Raw genomic sequence first — 20,015 nt, forward strand, 5'->3', positions numbered from 1 at the left:
TTAGCTTAAAGTGTATTTTCCCCAGTTTAAATTCCACTACTCTTAATTTGAAATATCTTCTGTAAACATGCTTAGCATCTGTTCAGTTCAAAGTCATTTTTAAAACAGTTTGGTTAAGCTGCAGAAAAATAACCTTAACCCTAACCTCCATTTCTAGGGCTGTGCTCTCAGGGGCTCTTAAATCTTTTAAGGTGGTGTGACTCAGTAAAGTTGTTTTGCTTTGCCTGATTTTTATGTTGTGCTGTGATCTTAATTTCAATAATGTCTTTGAGTGTGGTTTTGGAAAAGTAAGGACTGTTGCTGCTTTCAGCTTCTTAATTTTAGCAAACTTTCCTTCAATTTACTGTAAACAGTGGTTGGAGTTATGAAAGTGATCCACATCTTGTATTTCAGAGTTGGTCACATCCTGTATTTGACAGACATTTAAAAAAGAAAAAAAAAAAAGCTGACATATTGTATTTTCTGTGTATATTCTGCTTCATGTTTTGTTGCAATGAATGCATTTCTGGTAGAGCAATTGGATTCATATTTTGGAACTGCTCTGTGCTACTCTGTGAAAGTTGTTGTTCAGACTTAAAGCTAAAGATTTTGTTGTCTGATTTTTGGCTGGATAAACTTGTTGGATTCTGCTGAGAAATGTAACTTTGATCAGGGCTGTGTCCAGCTGCTGGGTAAGTGGAAAAGATTTTTCAGCGGCTGTTCTCTCACCAAACCATGTCCTGTGTCTGTCTGCACTAGGCCATGCTAGAAGGGCAGAAATCAGGAAGGAGGAGAAAAATACCTCCTTCATATGTGTTAATTCCTTAGGAAAAAAAACCTTCAGAGGTTTTCTGTTGCTGTTGGGCTGTACTTTTCCACCCCCTTTTATTATTCCTTTTTTATCTTCCTATGAAGGGACTAAATTATTTTTTAATAATGGAGGAGGAAGTGTGTTCTGTTGCTGCAGGGCAGTGGTTAAAAAAATAGTTATTTAGCACAGAGTAGTATTACTTGTAACAGGTAGTTTTCATGTCTCAGAGAAATTTGAATTAGATGATAACAAAACTGTGCTGCTACACATTTGGGTACAGGTCTTTGCACTACCATAGTATTGATAGTAGGGAGAAAAACATGTCAAATCCAAGTCAAAAAAGTTAAATGGGCAAGGAAAATAACCCCAGCATTATTCTCTTGAGACATTTTCTATTGGAACACCCTGTTGGTTGAATAGCAGGAATATTTTTGGCATATGAATTTAGAGTATCTTTAATTGATGGGCCTGTTCTAATTAAATATCTAACTCAGTAATAGAGCTGTTCCAACAATATTTATTTTTAGCAAACTACCTTCTTAAAACATAAAAGGAGGGGGGAAGCTATATATACTTTTTCCCAGAAGATTCATTATACAGTAACACTGTGGAGTGCACCACTCCTCTCTTAAATATCTTTAGTAACAGTTTCACTCAACAGACAACCCTCTAAGACTTGAATGAGGAGAGAGGAGTGTTTGCTGCATGCTGTGGCAGTGGGTACCGGAAGATAAACTAAGCCTGTTCAGGTAGATTCTGCAGGTTTTGACAATCCATTTCCAAAATTCAAACCCCAGGTCTTAATATATATGTAGATTTCTGTACAAGGGGTACAAAATCTTACGAAGGTAAAGTACTGAGATCTGACATTCTCTCTGCACTGCAGTTACAATTGTGGAAATGTTTGAGCATCTCAAAATTGTCCCTACTCCTCCAAATGAATCTGTGTGACTGCAAAGTTTATATACTGTCATACAGCTACAGTATCTGAAGCATTTGTACGTGCTTTCTGCTATTTAGGCATGTTTGGGAGTAGGCAGTACTTGAATACACTCTGGGAATTGAAACTGAGCACTCTTACAGTTTCAAAATCATATAACTCAATGTGCTGTTAAATTTTGATCATGGAAAATCTGCTGTTATACAAATGTTAGAGATTACTACCTTCTTGGAAAAGCTTCTTTGAAGTATCTGTGCTGTCTTAGACCACAAAACAGAGAATTCTCCTAAGGCAGTCTGAATCTAACATAGCAAACTCGCAAGCCCAGTTTGACCTGCAAACATGCCTTAAGGTTGCCTTCTTCTTAAGGATGGGCTGTTAGTTCCGATAAAAATGCGCTCTTTGTCCACCATCTGTCTTCTCTGGAGACCAATGCTAGCAATCAGGATAGAGCAAATACACAATAGCATTTTCTTGTACTACTGTGCTCAGTAGAGGCATCATAAGACATAGTGTTTTGTTTTTTTCTATAAAATTGTTCAGTTGTCTTTTGAACCAGTGTTAATTTTGGCCATAATCTGTTCACTGTGATCAGAAAGCTGCCCTACTGACACAAGTGTTGTGTAAAGATTCACTGTTCCCATGCTGAGTTCAAACAGCTAGTTTGGTTTAATGCCCTCTGATTGCTGTTTTGCCCAATTCTAGTCTTTTACGACTTCTGTATGTGTTGTGTGATGGACTTCCATCATTCTCCTCCTTAGTCATCTCTTTTTTTTTCTGGGCTGGTAAATGCTAGTATATCATCTTTTTACAGAAACTAATTTACAGCTTTGATCAGACATCTTGTTCTCGCCTGCTTTTTTTCCCCCATTGCTAAGCCTGAGCTGATCTGCTCTTGCAGATCCAGTTTAGCTTTGGGTGGAAGAAAAATATAGAGTGAAAAAAAATTCTTCATGTCACTGTGTAATATTTATGGAATCACATGCATAATGTGCAAGGAAGTTCTCACTTTTCCCCATCCCTGAAGAGACACAAGAGAGTTGGAAAAGTTACACTATAAAACAGCAGGAATAAACATAGGGCTGGGAAGGAAGTGAGGTAGTAGAAAAAAAGAAAGAGAAAAAGGAGTAAAACAAATGTGCATGAGCTTGCATAAAGGAGAGAAGAAAAGCTACTTAGCAGGATTCAATTTCTGCAATAGTTGTCAGTGAATATATGAGAAGATGGTACAACGAAACTTTGTTTTTTGAAGGCGAGAAAAAGGAAGAATATTCAAGCCAGCCATAACCTTATATCCTCACAGGGGTGAGAGAATTGCACACATCTGCTGACTGTCAGTAGTTATGAAGTAAGCAGTTTAGACCATGGCTTACTCATTACTGCCAGGCTGGAGTTATGTGACGTGTGAGCCAACAGGCTCAAGGCAGTAAAATTTTTACAGGCAGAGTGTTGAAAAACATAAGAGGGAAATGTGGTATAAATGTGACACAAAGGGCAAATTTCATATTCTACTGAATAAAATCCACAAAGAAGTTATGGTGCATGTCCACAGCCTGGCTGTTTGGTAAACATGATATTTGTATAATATCTTTTGGGGAAAAAAAATCCTCTATTGGGATTTTAAAATAGTAGTAGTTTACTCAATGTACCTAACAACATCTTTTCTTACCGTATAATTTTATATTACTGTTAAAGGAAAAAAAAAATGCAGCAATGCTTTTTAAGCACTTTCCTTTTTAACATGAGATTCTCCTTTACCCAGGAACATATACATGGATTTCAAACCAGGAAGAAGAAGTCAGACATTTGACCCAAAGTACTGACAGGACAAGGACAGGGCTAGAAATTAAGAAAAACTTAAGGAAAAGTATCAAAAAGTGTAAGATGTAACTTGAAGAGTAGGGAAGCTTACTTAAGACAAGGTGTTTCTAAGCCAATCTACATCATTTAACAAAGAGAAAATGAAGAGTAGGCTTGCCCATGGTATGTATGTTGCTGAGGGTCAATCTACTCCTCAGGAGTTTAATCAAGAACCATGGCTTGGAAGCTTATACTGGATGAATTCAAATGGTAAATAAGGCATGTATTTAATACTGTTATTATTAGTAATAAAGGAAATTGGTTTAGGTTTGTGGTTTTTTTTTTTTTGGACTTCACTTAGGCTAGGATTTGTCAAACCTAACTTCAGACATGTGCTGTGTAGATGTCTGCGCTGAAGTAATCAAAAAGAACTCCCTTTATAGTCCACTGGAGAGAAATAGGCTCTTTTAGGGTAATATGAACCAAACTCTAGTCTTGATTGTTTGTGTTGGCCAGATCTCTATCCACTAAAACAGATCACAGGGTAACAAAGTAGATACCAGCATCAGAGCTAGGCACACGTAGTATGTGTCTCTGGAAAACGTGCCTTAGGGTAAGTGCAGAAGTAGTATTTTGTGATGTTAATCTACTGATTTGTTCTGAAGTTGAACTCTCTAGCCAAATATACGGCAACTGTTTAGGAATGCTTTTCCAGAACACCTGCAGAGCTTCCCAAAGCTAAATCAGGTAAGAATGACCAAGAAGACAGGAATCGTGCTGTGCACAGGGACAAACTCTGGCAAAAAATGAGCCAAAATAATTACTGTAATTTGAAGATTACTGCGGGATTTATAGTGGCTCTCTTCAAAGAACTGCTAAAATTGTCCATATCCTATTAGAATTGGAGAAAATACAGGTTCCTGGAGTTTAAAACTTTGCTACCTACAAATACCTGAATGTTTCTAATAGTGTTTTAACATAATGGAAAAAGTAAATTAAGTATCCATTACTTTAGTTGAACTACTATAAAAAGGTGGGGCTTTTTATACTGTCTTAAATAAATGACATCTCTTGTGTTTTTAAAACTGTGAGAACTTAATCCAACATAAATATACCAAGTCTGTGTGAACCTCCTGAAGTTCAACAGTGCCAAGTCCAAGGTCCTGCATGTGGTCATGTGAGAAGCTCCACCTGAACCAGGAGTATGCGCTTGCAGCCCAGAAAGCCAACCATATGCTGGGCTGCATCAAGAGGAGCATGGCCATAAGGTCAAGGGAGGTGTTTCTCCCCCTTGCTCCACTCTCATGAGACTTCACCTGGAAAATACTGTGTTTAGCTTTGAGCCCCAGCATAAGAAGGATGTGGATGTGGTTTTTAAGTGGCTAAGGTTTTAAAAGTTGCAATTGCTAATAGATTTAAAGTATAGAACATCATGTACTGTACTGACGATTTGTACTGGCTGAGACATTTGGGCTTGTTCCACCTTCAGAAGTGCAGGCTCAGAGACCTTACAGTGGCCTTCCAGTATTAGGCTCTAGTATTATATTACCAGTATATATTCCAGGTATAGGTACTAGTATATATTCCAGTATTAGCTATAGGGGGCCTGCAAGAAAGCTGGAGAGAGACTTTTTACAAGGGCATGTAGTGATAGGGTAAGGGTTTTAAACTAAAAGGGGGTAGATTTAGGTTAGACATCATGAAAAAATCCTATACTATGAGGGTGACAAGGCACTGGCACAGGTTACACAAAGAAGCTGGGGATGCCCCATCCCTGGCAGTGTTCAAGACCAGGCTGGACGGGGCTTGGAGCAACCTGGTCTAGTGGAAGATGTCCCTGCCCATGGCAGGGGTTTGGAACTAGATTATCTTTAAGGTCCCTTCCAACCCAAATCATTCTGTGATTTTACGATTATACAACCTTAAAAGAATTTTAGGTTGTTGTGATCTATTCTGGGAGATGATACTCTAATGATAAACATATACATATATATAAATGTATACAGAGTTTAAGGTCTAAGTAATGCAACTTTGCAAAGTTCCTTCAATGCAGCTTAAAAAGTTCTGGTTTGTTGTGTTATTTTTTATTTCAAATTATAATTTATTTGGTGTCCCAGAGCAGCAGAGCATGTTACAGGCAGAAGTAAAAACTGTCAGAGTATGATCACTTTCCTGATGAAAAAATAATTAAGCACCCCAGTTCTATAGCATAGTAGAGCATCACAGGCACAAATGGGAATAAAGTACAAAAAAATGTTATTTTATTTCTATTAATTTCGTGGGCTTGAGAAATTCTGTTGCACACTACACAGAAATTTAGACCTGTGTGTTGTGTCAAAGCTATCATGTGTCAGTGTAAAGTGTCCATGTGAAATTCAGTTCTGTCATGTAATCCTTTCCTTGACTGGTACACAAATACTCTCCTGTTTATAGTATCTTTATTAGCCCTTCGTGAGGGGAACAGAAGAAAAAGAGGTGTTTAAAATTCTATAGCCTTACCCTATGCATGAGAAATTGAAAAAAAAAAAGCCATCACTCTCCCCCTCACCCCTAAACTTGGAATTTTATGTTCATTTTATTTGTACACCAGTCAGGATATGTTTATATTATATTATAAATCAGTATAAGCAGAAAAACAAACCCATAATGCCTTCAAACTTTCCAAGTTCTCTAATCAGCTGAGCACAGCTGAAGGCTGAAATTTTCTTGGATCTGGTATATCCAGACACCCATTAGCAGCTCTAATGCTTTTTAGTTGGTAGATGTTGCAATAGATAAATGTTTGTAGTAGATATGTGTGTGTGTATGCACATGTGCTCTATAGCACAATGGAGATTTAAGAGAACTGTACCACACAAATGATGGAGTGGGGCAGGCTATTCATGGTCATATTTACAAGACTGGGATCTTTTAGTTGATTTATTTTGCAAAGCAGAACAAGTGGTTGCTATAATGTGCACTGCCCTGTACTGCTGGGTCCAAGAGTCACTCACCTCTGTATATAGCTGGTGAGGGCATGTTTTGCCAGTGCAATCCAGTGTCTGTCAAACACTTGGGCTTGTGCATGAGTATCCCATAACTCTGCGGCAGACCTGTAGTTTATTCAGTGCTTTTTGGTGCCAGGGACAATGGACCCAGTCTCACTGAAGCCTTCAGGAACTGCTGTAATATAAATGTTAAATAGTAATGACCGATACTATTGCAAAGGGAATAGTCACATATTCAAATAAAATGTGAATTGTCATCAGCCACTATTGTTCTTGTGTGTGAGTTAAAACTATTACAGCTGTTACTTAGTCTCCCATTCTGACTGTGGAGGCAGATCAAAAATCCTGGTTTTGACTGAACTCAGTTTTTGTGAAGGAAAAATAAGTTCAAGAATGGTTCTACCATGTGAATTCAAATAGGGTAGGATTGGGAAAATAGCTAAATATAGCCGGTTTGCATGACAAAGTTGCATGAAAGCTGCTGGGTTTTGGGGAGTAACATTTCAGTTAAAACGTGACTTCTTACTAGTTCTTTCCTCTAGACCACTTTGACAGAGCATAAGGAGAGCAAAATGCGTGTTAAAATCACAGAGATTTGATTGATCTTACTAGAAAAAGAATTATGATTAAAGGAAGAAAACTTTCTACCAGTTTATGATGACTTTATGGTTGTTCTTTTTTTCAGAGAATTGATGTTTCAGATCAAATTGTTTGGTAGAGAAGCATAATTGTTCTTGGTATAGCATTGTTTCTGTTTTTTCTTTTTTTTTGTCTTTTTTTTTTTTTTTTTTTTTCTTTGTGTACTTTAGCATTCTTCTTCTGTTGCTTACTTTGAGTTCTGGGACTGTCATGGGCATGCTGTATCCTCCAGTGAGGCACCTGAGCTGGTGAATTAGTTGCTTCAATTAAATCTAAAATCTGTGGGTAATCATGACAAGTAATTTGCTAGTAGATATTTGCAGTTATTTGAGTAGGTATTGATTTCATTGGATTATGCTGAATATCACCATGGTTCAGTTGAATATTTAGTTTGTTTCTTCCACAAATGTTTCAGCCACTAGAAGAATAATCTTTGGTGGCTGTACAATCTTTGTGCTGTATTGTATCTTGTGATAGACTTACCTTCATCACATCTGTATATAATGAAAGTTTTCAACCACTTCAGGGATACCAGGCAGTTGTGACAGTTTCGTTTCCAAAATCTTTATCTCTTACAGTGTGGCTAGCCTAATTTACATTTAATGCAGCTTTCACAGATATCTTTCCACTTGAATTTGCTGATACATTTAAACTACCTCAACACAGGATGTGTATATTTTCAGCAGTTGTTTCAAACTGTTATTTGCTTGTGCTGCTGTAGTGACTGGGAGTGAGTCGTAGGTAGCAGCTCCACTCTGGTAGTCCTGCATAGCAAAAGAAAAAGGCAGGCTGTACGGCAGGTGTACCAGCAGTTTTTCCTCTCCTCACAGTGACATAACTTCTCTTTCAAAGCTGACATATCAGTTGTCCTTTTGTGGCAGACAGACAAGCAGTATCATCAAATTATAGAATCACAGAACAGTTTTGGTTGGATGGGACATTAAAAGTTTATCTGGATCCAGCCCCCTCTCATGGGCAGGGACACCTTTCACTAGAAGGGGTTTTGTTGCTTTCAAGAGTGAGACAGGTAGACATGCAATGGTAATTAAGTTCTTTATGTGAATTGCAACATGAATGCAATTCATGTTGCAGTTCACAGCCCAGAAAGCCAACTGTATACTGGGCTGCAGGTCGACCAGCAGGTCGAAGGAGGTGATCCTGCCCCTCTACTCTACTCTTATGAGACCTCACCTGGAGTATTGTGTGCAGTTCCGGTGTCCTCAACATAAAAAGAACAGGGAACTGTTGGAACAAGTGCAGAGGAGGGCCACAAGGATGATCAGGGGACTGGAGCACCGCCTGTATGAAGATAGGCTGAGAAAGTTGGGGCTGTTCAGCCCGGAGAAGAGAAGGCTGCATGGAGACCTCATAGCAGCCTTCCAGTATCTGAAGGGGGTCTGTAGGGATGCTGGGGAGGGACTCTTCATTAGGGACTGTAGTGATAGGACAAGGGGTAATGGGTTAAAACTTAAACAGGGGAAGTTTAGATTGGATATAAGGAGGAAGTTCTTTACTGTAAGGGTGGTGAGGGAATGGGTTGCCCAGGGAAGTTGTGAATGCTCCATCCCTGGCAGTATTCAAGGCCAGGTTGGACGAAGCCTTGGGTGACATGGTTTAGTGGGAGGTGTTCCTGCCCATGGCAGGGGAGTGGAATTAGATGATCTTCAGGTCCTTTCCAACCCTAACTATTCTATGATTCTGTTCTATGATTCTGAATTTGCTTAATCAGGCTTAACAGAATGAGGGTGCATGGGGATGTGTGCGAAAGCACAGGCATTTGTAATTAAGTCCAAAATGGCAAATTTAAGAAATGTGTCATTGGAATTCATTATGCACTTTAGGTTACTTAAATTCATATATCAAGAATAGTTTTGTTTCTTCAACAAGTCTGATGTACGTCTACTCAGCTTCAGACCCAAGTGGTATTATTTGGATCTATTACACTGTCCAAGAAGTTTTCCTCTTTAGCTAGGAGTTTCTCACTTTATAAATTTAATCACCTAAAATTAATTTCTATCAGTGTTTCTCATCAGATCATAAATGAATATTTTAATAACAAGGACTGAAGCAGACAAACAGAAGTATGCTACCTCTTCTTTAACCATTGTTCTGACGTGTTACTCCTACAAGTTGATGGGCAGAGATTAATGAATGCAGTAAATACTAGTCCAACCCAAGGGAACAGTTGAGTCAAAGCATAGTCTGTAAAATACAGAACATAGCAAAGCTCACTGAATTCAAGTTCAGTACTGTACATGATGTTGGAAGTTCTTGGATTGCACATGGAAAAATTTAAGCTACAGGCATTATTTTGTGTGAAACATTACCTTTTCTGTTCTGTAACTATCCAGCATCAATCTTGAATTTAAAAAGTAAAAATAAAAAAATGTAGCTTATATATGTGCATGTAAAAGTGTAATGGGTGCTCCTTGTCATAACACCACTCATGGTATAAAGTTATTACAGTTATTACAGTTTTGTAGGAACTGAGAATCTAGTTCCTTATGCTTTCTGTGCCGTATGCAGACATGCTGCAAGATAAACTATGTTCTAAATACTTTGTCCTCAAGCTGCTGCCTACTTCAGTTTGAATTTAATTTTCATGTAGTCTTCACAATGATCAGGTATGCCAGAAGGTGCTATATTTATTTAATGCAGAGATTTGTGCTGATTCCATCTGCTGGTAGAGTTTACCCAGAGCCCCCAACAGGAAGGTTTGCTATATTCCAGGCATTTTTCCCTCTTGATTTACTTACCCTCCTTCCAGCCTGTACACATGCTGTGCATGCTTTTCAGATCGAGTAAGTGAGAGGCTGGGTGACAAATTAGACTGGAAGCATCTGTTTCTGCTTCTATGCTGGAAATGCTGAGACAAAAAATATACTGTATGTAAAATGAGTTAGCACATTTATCCAACTTTTCTTTTGGAGATGATGCTTCCACTAGATGAATTGTCCCTGAAGTTGGGCTACTACTGAAAATAAATTTTGTATTTTATGGCGGAGTAGAAGAAAGTAATAACACAGATGTACCATAGAGGATATAAAGATTCCTTGGAAATATGTGAGAAATCCATATTTTAGTAACTGAACATACTGAATAGGGTTTTTTAACTGGGTCTGAACATTTGGGGGTTTTATATTAGCAGTCTTGAAGATTGGGACTTCTCTGTTTCAATATAGGTTTAGGAACCCATGTTAGTAAATATTTGCCCTCACAATCAAACATTCCAGTATCTGATTTTCAAGCCCCTAGGTTTTTAACATTTCTATATTATTTATTTTAGTTTTGAAATTATTTTTCAGTTTGTCTGGCATCTTATAGTTTATCAAGCTATTGATTTAGTAAGATACTGCTTTCCAAATATATGTTTTCTTATGTGCTCTCTTTAAAGAATTCTATTCCATAAATATTGTGCTTAGATGTTTGCATTGGGAAATTAAAAGCAGGTTGCTGCTTAGAAAATAAAAAGACAAGGAGTAATAACCTTTTTTATGTCAGTAGTACCATAAGCTTTTCTTGTACAGCATAAACCCTAAAACTAACGCAGTTTTAGATGCTTAGGAGCTCCTTCATTGTAAAATGTCCAAGTTGCATTCGGATTGGTGTGGTTCTCTTATAGTCAGTAAAATCCTGACACTTCTCAGACTAGGCATTTGAAGAAATTTTGTATGTTCAGCTTTAATGAAGTTAAATGTATGAATAAAAATGTGCAATACTGAGACCACAATGAGGTCCTGCTTCTCATGTCTTGAAGACTCATTGCAGAGAAAGGAGATTAGTATGTATTACATTAGCTTTCCCTTGAGTAGAAAACCAAAGGTTATAATTTGTGTGGTATTGAGTAGATTATGCTTTGTAAGTACTAAGCTTTTATACTTAATTCCTGAAGCCACAAGTAATCTTAAAAGATGTCTAATAATAATTTGAATTGAAAATGCATTTATTGGCATACATAAAAGGCAGAAGATCATGTCATGCTGATGCAGTATGTGGTGTTTGTTCTTCGCTTACCTGCACTGCTGCTGTAAAATGGAGAGTGCTTCTGCTCAATAAACTTTCAGTATATCAAAAAACCTAAAAGCATTCTTAATTTAATAATTACTATAGTATTGTATCTTCTCTGGTTGGCAAGAGAAATGTGTGGCATTTGATAACACATATGATCATGTCAAACATACAGGCTTGTATTCCACATTGCTTTGTGGATCACCTCTTTATGAATGCTCTAGCTTTTAAAAGAGAAACTAATCACATGTTTAGTTAAGATAAATACTGACATTGTTTCTTGCTAAATGTCCCTGCAGACTGTGTGCAGGAAGACTGCAACTCAAATTTCACAAGTTTTTTGGTTTTCTGGATTATTTTTCTCTTCTGGGTAGTTGGAGACATGAGGTAGACTCAAATCCCAGTCTAATATAAAGTCCTTGTGTAGACTTGAGGTTGTATGAATTAATAATTACCTTTAGTAGTACTTTTTTGTTTTGCCTTTTCTTGTGGCCCACCATCTCTGACAGAGTATTTATATTCCCCAGAGCTAACATTCTTTACCTACTTGGATTATCAGTTTACAAAGCTACAGCTGTTCTTACTGTGTTTGTACCAGTGCTATGATATACCGAATAGGAAGGGGATTCTGATCTCAGCTGCACCATTGTAAAATATAGTTTTACATGTGACCCACTTCTGCTGACATCAGTTGAATTTCTCTGGAATTTCATAGCCACAACTGAGATCAGACTTTAGTCTTAAGCCTCACAAAGTTTTTCAAAACCCTACAACATCTCTTACTTAAATTGTTGTAGCAATTCTTTCTGGCAAAAGCTGCAGGTAATCTCATGTTTGGATTTCAGTTAGAAGTTCGTTTTTGCATAGGCCCATGGGGTTCGGGTTTGGTTTGTTTTTTTTTGTTGGTTTTTTTTTTTCACAGTTCTCATTTTTAGGCTGAAGTTGTAAATCTGTGCTCTCAGTCACTCACAGCTAAAGCAAATAAAGAGTTTTAAAGACCTAATGCAGGACAAAGGTGTTTTATTGAGCACTGGATAAAGCTTCCCCACTCCTGCCACTGCCCCCATCCTCTTCCATTGCTGCTTAATTTTGGAAGCTCATAAGCTCATTACCCACCTGCTGTTTTGACTAGAGAGTTCATGCGTGGGGTAGAACGCCTGGTGTGGATAGCACAGTGCCTCCCTTGGCCTTTCACCAGGCATGAGCTAAAAGTAGTAGTGTAGAGTCCCTCGAGGACCCCAAAGTAAGAGGCAGCCTCAGCTCATGCCAGTGTAGATCTGACTGGGTAAGACTTTTCACCAAATACTGTATGTTGTGGGGAGATACCTTGGCAGTAGCTTCTTTTTGCTTTTTATATCATAGCTTAGCATTTGTCATGCCTAAGGAGTGAAAGCAATGGGAGCAATTTCCTCCTCCCTGAGGAATTCAAATCTGTCTCCACCTCATCAAAACATCTCCTAACTACCCAAGAACTCTGCCAGCTCTGGACACCCCTCTTTGGTTTGAAACTCTTCAGTTTGAAAAAAAAGAAAGCAAGTCATCAGTAAGTTGATATAGTCTTGTGGTTAGAGCACTGGGTCAGGTCAGAAGTTTGAGACATGGTTGTTATTACCAGAACTCAAGATTTGTTGATTGATAGCTTGGTGTAATGTGTGGAGAAGACTTCCCCTGCACTGCCTGTGCACCTGTATATTATGTAGTAAAATTTTAGTTCCAAATTTGTTGGTCAACCTTTGAATTGGTATTTCTGTAAAGGGATACCAAAATGAGCACGTTTTCCAATTATTACCTTCTCAGTATATATTTGATACTAATATTCATCTTGCAAAGAGAGGTTACAAGCAAAACTTCACTGAATATTGTTAGAAAAATAGTAACGCAGAAGATAGCAACAGCCATATTTTAGCATATCTCAGCCTGCTGTATCTTATTTTCAGTGGGACTGATGCTAAAGTTCTATATAAATTTTAATTGAGTCTGCTCTGTTGTCTGATTTACCTAAAAGTTGTGTTCATTTGCTCTTCCGTGAGAAACAGAGGGAAAAAAAGAATTCACTACATGAACAATTGTCTCTTTGTTTGAAGGTTCAAGCTCAAGTGCGACATGCAAAACTCAACTTTGACAAACTGAAAACTGATGTCTGTCAAAAAGTGGATCTTTTGGGAGCGAGCAGATGCAACCTCCTTTCTCATGTGTTAACAACATATCAGGTATCCAATGAAAACGTTGACCTCCAAAATATTTACTGTTAATATATGTTTTTTTAAGAGGTTACCATGGCAATATTCAACTGTAAGAACTGTAACTAGTATTGGAGGGGAGATGTGAGATTTTTACTGAAAGCAGATAGGTATTAAAGCTAACATTGCATTGAAATTTCATCCTACCTTACAGATAACACTTCTTCATTTTTGGGAAAAAACTTCACACACGATGGCAGCCATCCATGAAAGTTTCAAAGGTTATCAGCCATACGAATTCACGATGTTAAAGGTAAGGAATATAGAGATATGTTCCTGCTAACTGGGATTTTGTTTGATTATTCCAAAAGAATGATAAAATGCAGCGGAATTAGGAAATTATGTTGCTCTCCAGAATCATGCAAGTGAATTAATGCTATTTTGCCTTTTCATCTGTTTTTTTAAAACTCAGACTCTTTAAGAACACTTTATTGGCTAAATACTAGTACATGGATGAGTTACATGGTTTCCACACCTGTACTGAGACTTTTTAACCCTTCAGTGCTCTGGGAAATAGTTTTGCTTGACTAGTGGTATTTGCTGTTTCTTTGTAATCTTGAAGTATGGAATATATTTGATATCTGGCTGTAATCTGAGTTCAGAGTTTCACCAGGTATCTAAAAGTCATCACTCAGCATTGTGTATTTTCCTGGTCATGCCTGCCCCTTCATGGTTGCTTTGCCCCTTGCAATTTGAGGTTCAGTAGAGGAACGTGAAAACAGGAAAAAAAAAATTATCATATTTCCAGTTATCCCATATTTTGTGCAACATGATAACTATTGGCTGATCCTATTTGCATGGGAGAAAAATAACATTTGTCTGAAGGATATATGAGGGAAGGGTTAGCACTGGAAGGAAAGTGAGGAATGAATGACTTGCAGCAGACACTGCTTGACTGAAGAGACAACCCAGTTTGAAAACAATTACAAGTCATAGCCTCAATCCATGAAATGCGTGTGCATTTGACACTTAGAAGTGGAAGTTGAACTGCATTATGCTATTTAGCCTGCAGCTACCCCAGAGCTCCTGGAAAAGAAGCACCAGAAGGTATATGGTTTAATTCACCCCAGACTACCAAACTTGTCTGTACATGACTATGCTATATTTAAAGTTGTTTTCTAGAATGTGGGTTGGGAGGGAGCAGTTTCTGAACTTTGAAGTGCATAAAGAGCTTGTGGAGGCTGTTACTTCTGCAGCATGAAACATCACAATAGACCAAACAGACAAATTTTAAGCTCAGTCTCTCTTGACAAAAATGAAGAGGCTTATAGATTGTTTCATCTTACCCAGCCTCTGAAGAAACCTGTTGTGCAGGAAAAGACCTCATTTGCTATGAAGTTAACATAACTAAGCTTCTTTCTTGGATAGCGCATGTCGTGGAAGATGGGGTTTAGCCAGAGCTTGTTTCAGCAATCTGCCGGAGTAGATTTCAGCAGGAGACAGTAGGGCATAGTTACCTTGACATTGCTAGTAATTACCTACACACTTACCAATTAAATTCCAAACCAAAAAAGAAAATCCCCTTTATTTCCTCACTGTTGCTTCTGATGTCTAGTTCACAGCCTGGGTTTTGCATGGCCAGGATTTACCCTGCTCAGGAGCCTGGGTGTCGTGCTTGTGGACTTTTTTCATAGCTTCCCAGTGTTAGAAGGTTTCTGAGGAAATTTTTTCCCTTTGCTTTAATGCAAACCAATTTCATTCTGGTTTGTGTAGGTAGCCTGTGTTGTTGCTGGGTATTCGTTCTCTTTTATATCTAAAAATTTGATTATTTGAACAGGATGTATGATTTTTCAAAAAGCATAGTAACATTTGGACATTGGAGAGAAACCTGTAGAGAAAATTCACCTGTCGTGGAGAGTGAAATACCCTTGTGATGGAGGATGAGAGAGATTTGGGGATGTTTGTTATCTTTTGAACTTCCTTCTGTGAAAGATTTCAGTATGATCTAAATTTGAAATTAGATTGGAAAACTGTGATGAAGAAATACAATCTGTATTGAGTCGACACATATGTAACAAGCACACCCTTGAAGCAAAAAGTAACTGTAATAATGGTTGTGAATATTGTAGTGTGTTTAGGATGCAGCCTGACTTTGTTATGAGAATCTTAACCATTTTCATTGCTGGCCTCCTGCACTGAAAAGATACAATTTCCTGGTTTTGCAGTGAAATGTATGCTGAGAAATTATGCTAATCAGAGGTAATTTTATGCTACAGAATTTCATGGAAGTCTGTGGTTTCATAAAACAGCTATAATAAGACTATGTTACTACCTTTTAGTTCTTTATTTCTTTCGGTCTCTAGAGCGTGGGATTATTTCCTATACCAAGTCTCCTCCATGATCTCTTTTCACCCAGTTAGTAGTTCCTGTTTGTTTATGTTAAATGAGAAGATTAAATCAAAATCTGGTGGTTGCATCAGGTGAGATTCTGTTGCCTAGGAGAATATATGTCTGCTGATACTCCAGGTGCCTTACTAGGGTAAATCACCTCACCTTCAGTTGTCATTTCTGAAGGGTGTGGGACTACTGTGGGTCCCATGTCTCCTCTGCTAGACCTGGGTGTGGAATAACAATAGATATTTATGCTTAGGGAACTGATCTCTCCCATTCATATCATATGTTTATGCCAGAGTAATTATATATTAAGAAGGAGATGCAAGATAATTCTATATTGAGATTACATGGTATTATTTTTTATGAAGTTTAATAAATAGCTGTAAGAGATCTAGGCAAGTGTAGTTCCTCATGGAGAAACTTTTGGTCTAAAAATATACCAATTGAAGAAGCTTTACACATTAAAAAATATATAATCCAAATATATAATAGCTTAAAACACACATAAAATATTTCAGCGTGCCCATTTCTACATTAAATTGGGAGGTACCCCTTTTAGAATATTCTCCCTATGTTGTATCTTAGAAGGGATCTTTCCTAAAAGAATTTTTTTAGTTTGGTACTTGCAAATAATTTTTGTCTATTATGATTCCAGTAGCAATCTAGCAGCTTAATTCACCTTTTGCTGCAAGTGATTCTTTTGAATTAAACTAAGCATGTGTGTACGTAGGATTAGCATTTTACTTTAAAACAAGAATGTAAAGAAACTATTAATACTTGATTTAGATGTAGATTGTCTTACTGAAAAATTAGAAGGTGCTATGTACTGGAAGATTACTGTCTGTATTTAGTAGTATGAATATATTCATGTACCAGGTTTACCTCAGGAAAGAGACTCTTAAAAGCCTCTTGGGATTGTTTCTGGAAAGAAAACATTGTCTTTAGAGATGTTTGCCAAAACTCACTTAATGAAAAACAGCCCATTTGTTTTCTTTGCTTCAGGGTATATGCTGAGAGTAGTATAATCATGCTATTGCAGCTGTATTTCCTAACTTCGAGTTTCATGCTTGATGAAGGATGATTATTAATGTGCTAACAACTCTGTATTGTGATGTAAAAGTATCTGAAGTATCTATTACTGTATCCATTGCTGTACTACTAAAGATGATGAGTTGATGTTTTGGTAAAGCCTTTAAAGTTTCATTCTCTTGAAATTACTATATATTGCATGAATTCAAATTTATTTCAGGGGCTATTTTTCAGGAATAATACCTCTTTTTAATTTCTGTCTCCATTTATTTACCTTAGTTACTTAATGAATAATTAGTTACATTTTTTACATTTTAATGTATATTACCTAACTTCCTGAAGAGTTCATATGAGTCTAGAAATAATAACAGTTCTGGTAATAGAGTCAAAAGGTGTATTTCTCAGTGCATCCATTTATTTCTGTGCAAAGTGAAACACTGTGCTCCTTACATGGTTTGGAGAACCCTGTCCAAGCAGGTACTACAATACTGTTGCCTCATGCTGATTTCTGCTGTAGTCGGGTATACTTTCTTTTTTTTATCCTATCCTTTGTTGCATGTTGACTTTATTCACAGCAATATTGCATATCATTTTCTATCTCTAGGGGTTTTGTGGGGGCATTAGGTGTTTATTGGGTTTTTCCTGATGAATCTCCATGAGGAAATTTTGAGGCTACCTGCTTTTCCCTCTTCCTTTTCAGCTCTCCCCCAAATGAAACCTATCCAAGCTTTTGTCTCCTCAGTGGTGCTGCATTTCTCCACATGTGTCGTGAAGTCCTGGCTCCTGGATCTGCCCTTACTGTGTTGCTTTGATTCTTTCTCAGTCAAAAGGAAGCGCATTAGTTGTCCGAGGCACTTGGGGGGAACTGTGGGCAAGCTGAGTGCTTTGTCAACACTGATGATTTAACTGCAGAGGACAGGTTTTGTGTGCAGTCCAGATGATCTTGGCTTGACTTGAAAGCAGCCCAGATACAGGTGAAGGAATTTTGTGAGCAAATAACAGTCAGCCACAAAGTAGGGCCTGAGCTGGAACCAGAGTTAACTCTGCAGCAGAGGAAGTGCCTGTAATGCAAAGCTATGCTGTCTTTCTCTGCATTGCACTTCTGTACAAGTATAATGCATATTCTTATGTTTTTGAATTCTAATTCAGGTCCTCTTGGAGTCAATGGAATAATTCCCATCAATTTTAATGGTACAAGAAGCAGAACCTAATCAATAGCCAGTACCAAGGCAGTTAAAGGGTAACATATTCCTTCACAAGTGATCTAGCCCGAGGTGACTAGTGTCCATTATTCAGAATCCAGGAAGTACACTTATGTGTGATTCTGGGTAGCACTGTTACAGTGTCAAAAAAGAAAAAAAAAAGTGGCAATCACAGAATAAGGTAAATGTCTTTAATGCCTCTATTTACTATTGCTGCTTTTGTGATACCTCATCTTTGGACATGTCTACAGTGCTAAAGTGGCTTATGACGAATTAATCTGAAGTTCTAGATAGAAAAATAACGTACTAAGAGGAAAAAAATGCAACTGTAGTATACAACAGATCCATTACTTTAGTTTCTGAAACACTGAAGTATACATTTCCTCATACAGACAAGTACTGAGCCAAGCAGAAACTAGAATGCCCCTACTGGGGATTCATCTGTCCTGGTTAACAGGGCAGTGCAAACAAGACCTGTGACATGCCTGGGCCTGCTTTTATTGTAACAGATGGGCTGGAGACTCTTAACTTTTATTTAATAGATGAGATGGATTTAGCAGCCACAGTTTTTCCTTTTTTTTTACTGTTCTGATGAAACATACTACCATTTTGTTGAACTTCCTACATTTTTGTGTTAAGTTCTGCACAAAAGGTGGCTTATTTGGTTTAGCCTCAGCTTTTTGGGGAAAGAGGGGAAGAAGATGAGTGAGATATGCAACTATGAATATCTGTGAGATAAATAAACTCACAAGTAGTCGGGACTATGCACATAAAATGTGGTTTTATTTTTGAGAAACTGAGTTAGGCGTTGGGAATAGGAACATGTTTTCACCTTCACAGCAAAACCATTTGATAAAGCCAAATACCCACATTGCTAACATCTGTGATTATTTAATTACTATATTCAGTTATTTAGCTTTTCATACAGCAGTACTAATTAATGCATAACAGAGACAACCAGTAGTATATGTATCACTCCTGTAGTCTCAGAGAGCTGGTCTATAACGTCTGCTTGTTCACATGTCCAAATTTTGGCTATAAAAGTGCTAACCAGGAAACTGCACATTGTTATCTTGTAGTATGGTCTTTCAGATTGTAAGGCTTCCTAATACCACACCTGGCCTATATTTAACTAACTATCCAACATTTTAACACTTGTTTTCAGATTCAGGATACACACAGTACCTTCCCATTATACTGCAGTTGCCAAGGTTTTGTCAATAGTTGTGTCAGAAAAAAAGAGACTGAAGAAGTAAAGAAGCAGTATATGAGGAATAATCATGTAAAGAATAAATTTCTTCTCATCTTGGGGAAAAAAAAAGAAGGGACTGGGGGGCAAAAAAGGAGGAAAAAAAAAAGAGGCAAAGAACATGATGTCAGTGCCTGCTTTGCACATGGTGTATATGGTTTTACTTAAGAACATTGGAAACAGAACATGAATTTAGAAGTATTCAAGCATCACCTTCTTGTATAAAAGGTGTTCATGTGACTCAATTTGAGTATCTTCAAACATTTTTTTATTTTGCTTGAATCAGATATAGTTTGATACAGCTCAAAACCATTCTTACTAATGTGGGTTCTGTAGTTTGGTTTGGTCTTAAATAACACGCATTCTATTTTGTTATCTTCATTTATATTATGGTTATTATCTAGAGCTTACAAGATCCTGTGAATAAACTAACAGAAAAAGCAGAAAAGGAGGATCTGCAGATTGAAAGCATTAAATCAGTACAAGATCAGCAGAGTCAGTAAGTTGCATGGCCTGTAGATTAATAAGTATTTTTGTCTATAATCTGCTTTCTGGTTGCTAAAGTCACCAAACATTTATAAATAGAAATACAAACGCAGCTAGTCTGATCACACTAGCTAATAGGAAGCTTAATACAAGAATTCCTGAAATGTTGTAATGTGTACATGAATAAATTTTAAGGTGGAATTAAGAGATTTTAAAAGACCCATTAAACCTTTATATGTTTTTCATCTTTCTTAGCCTTCTCTTTATTTTTCAGCTTTTGCTTCATTTTTTCTGTAATTAAAAAAATGGTA

General features: G+C 37.4%; 1 protein-coding gene across 5 annotated transcripts in view; it reads left to right on the plus strand.

The window, feature by feature from the left end:
• The window catches only part of ICA1 (islet cell autoantigen 1), a 71,328-nt gene that overhangs the window by 34,532 nt on the left and 16,781 nt on the right, over window positions 1–20,015 (plus strand). For 3 of the 5 annotated variants that reach the window (XM_061469280.1, XM_061469277.1, XM_061469278.1), the window contains 4 exons: window positions 13,249–13,374; window positions 13,559–13,657; window positions 19,135–19,251; window positions 19,623–19,717. In XM_061469280.1, coding sequence (XP_061325264.1) covers window positions 13,249–13,374; window positions 13,559–13,657; window positions 19,135–19,251; window positions 19,623–19,717 — 437 coding nt within the window. The remainder of the gene's footprint in view (window positions 1–13,248; window positions 13,375–13,558; window positions 13,658–19,134; window positions 19,252–19,622; window positions 19,718–20,015) is intronic. The other 2 variants (XM_061469281.1, XM_061469279.1) reach the window with 1 other exon arrangement.

The sequence above is a fragment of the Pezoporus flaviventris genome, unplaced genomic scaffold (genome assembly GCF_033815535.1).
Source record: "Pezoporus flaviventris isolate CSIRO_AGI_PZ_B2104156 unplaced genomic scaffold, CSIRO_AGI_Pfla_v1 ptg000055l, whole genome shotgun sequence".
NCBI classification, from domain to species: Eukaryota; Metazoa; Chordata; class Aves; order Psittaciformes; family Psittacidae; genus Pezoporus; species Pezoporus flaviventris.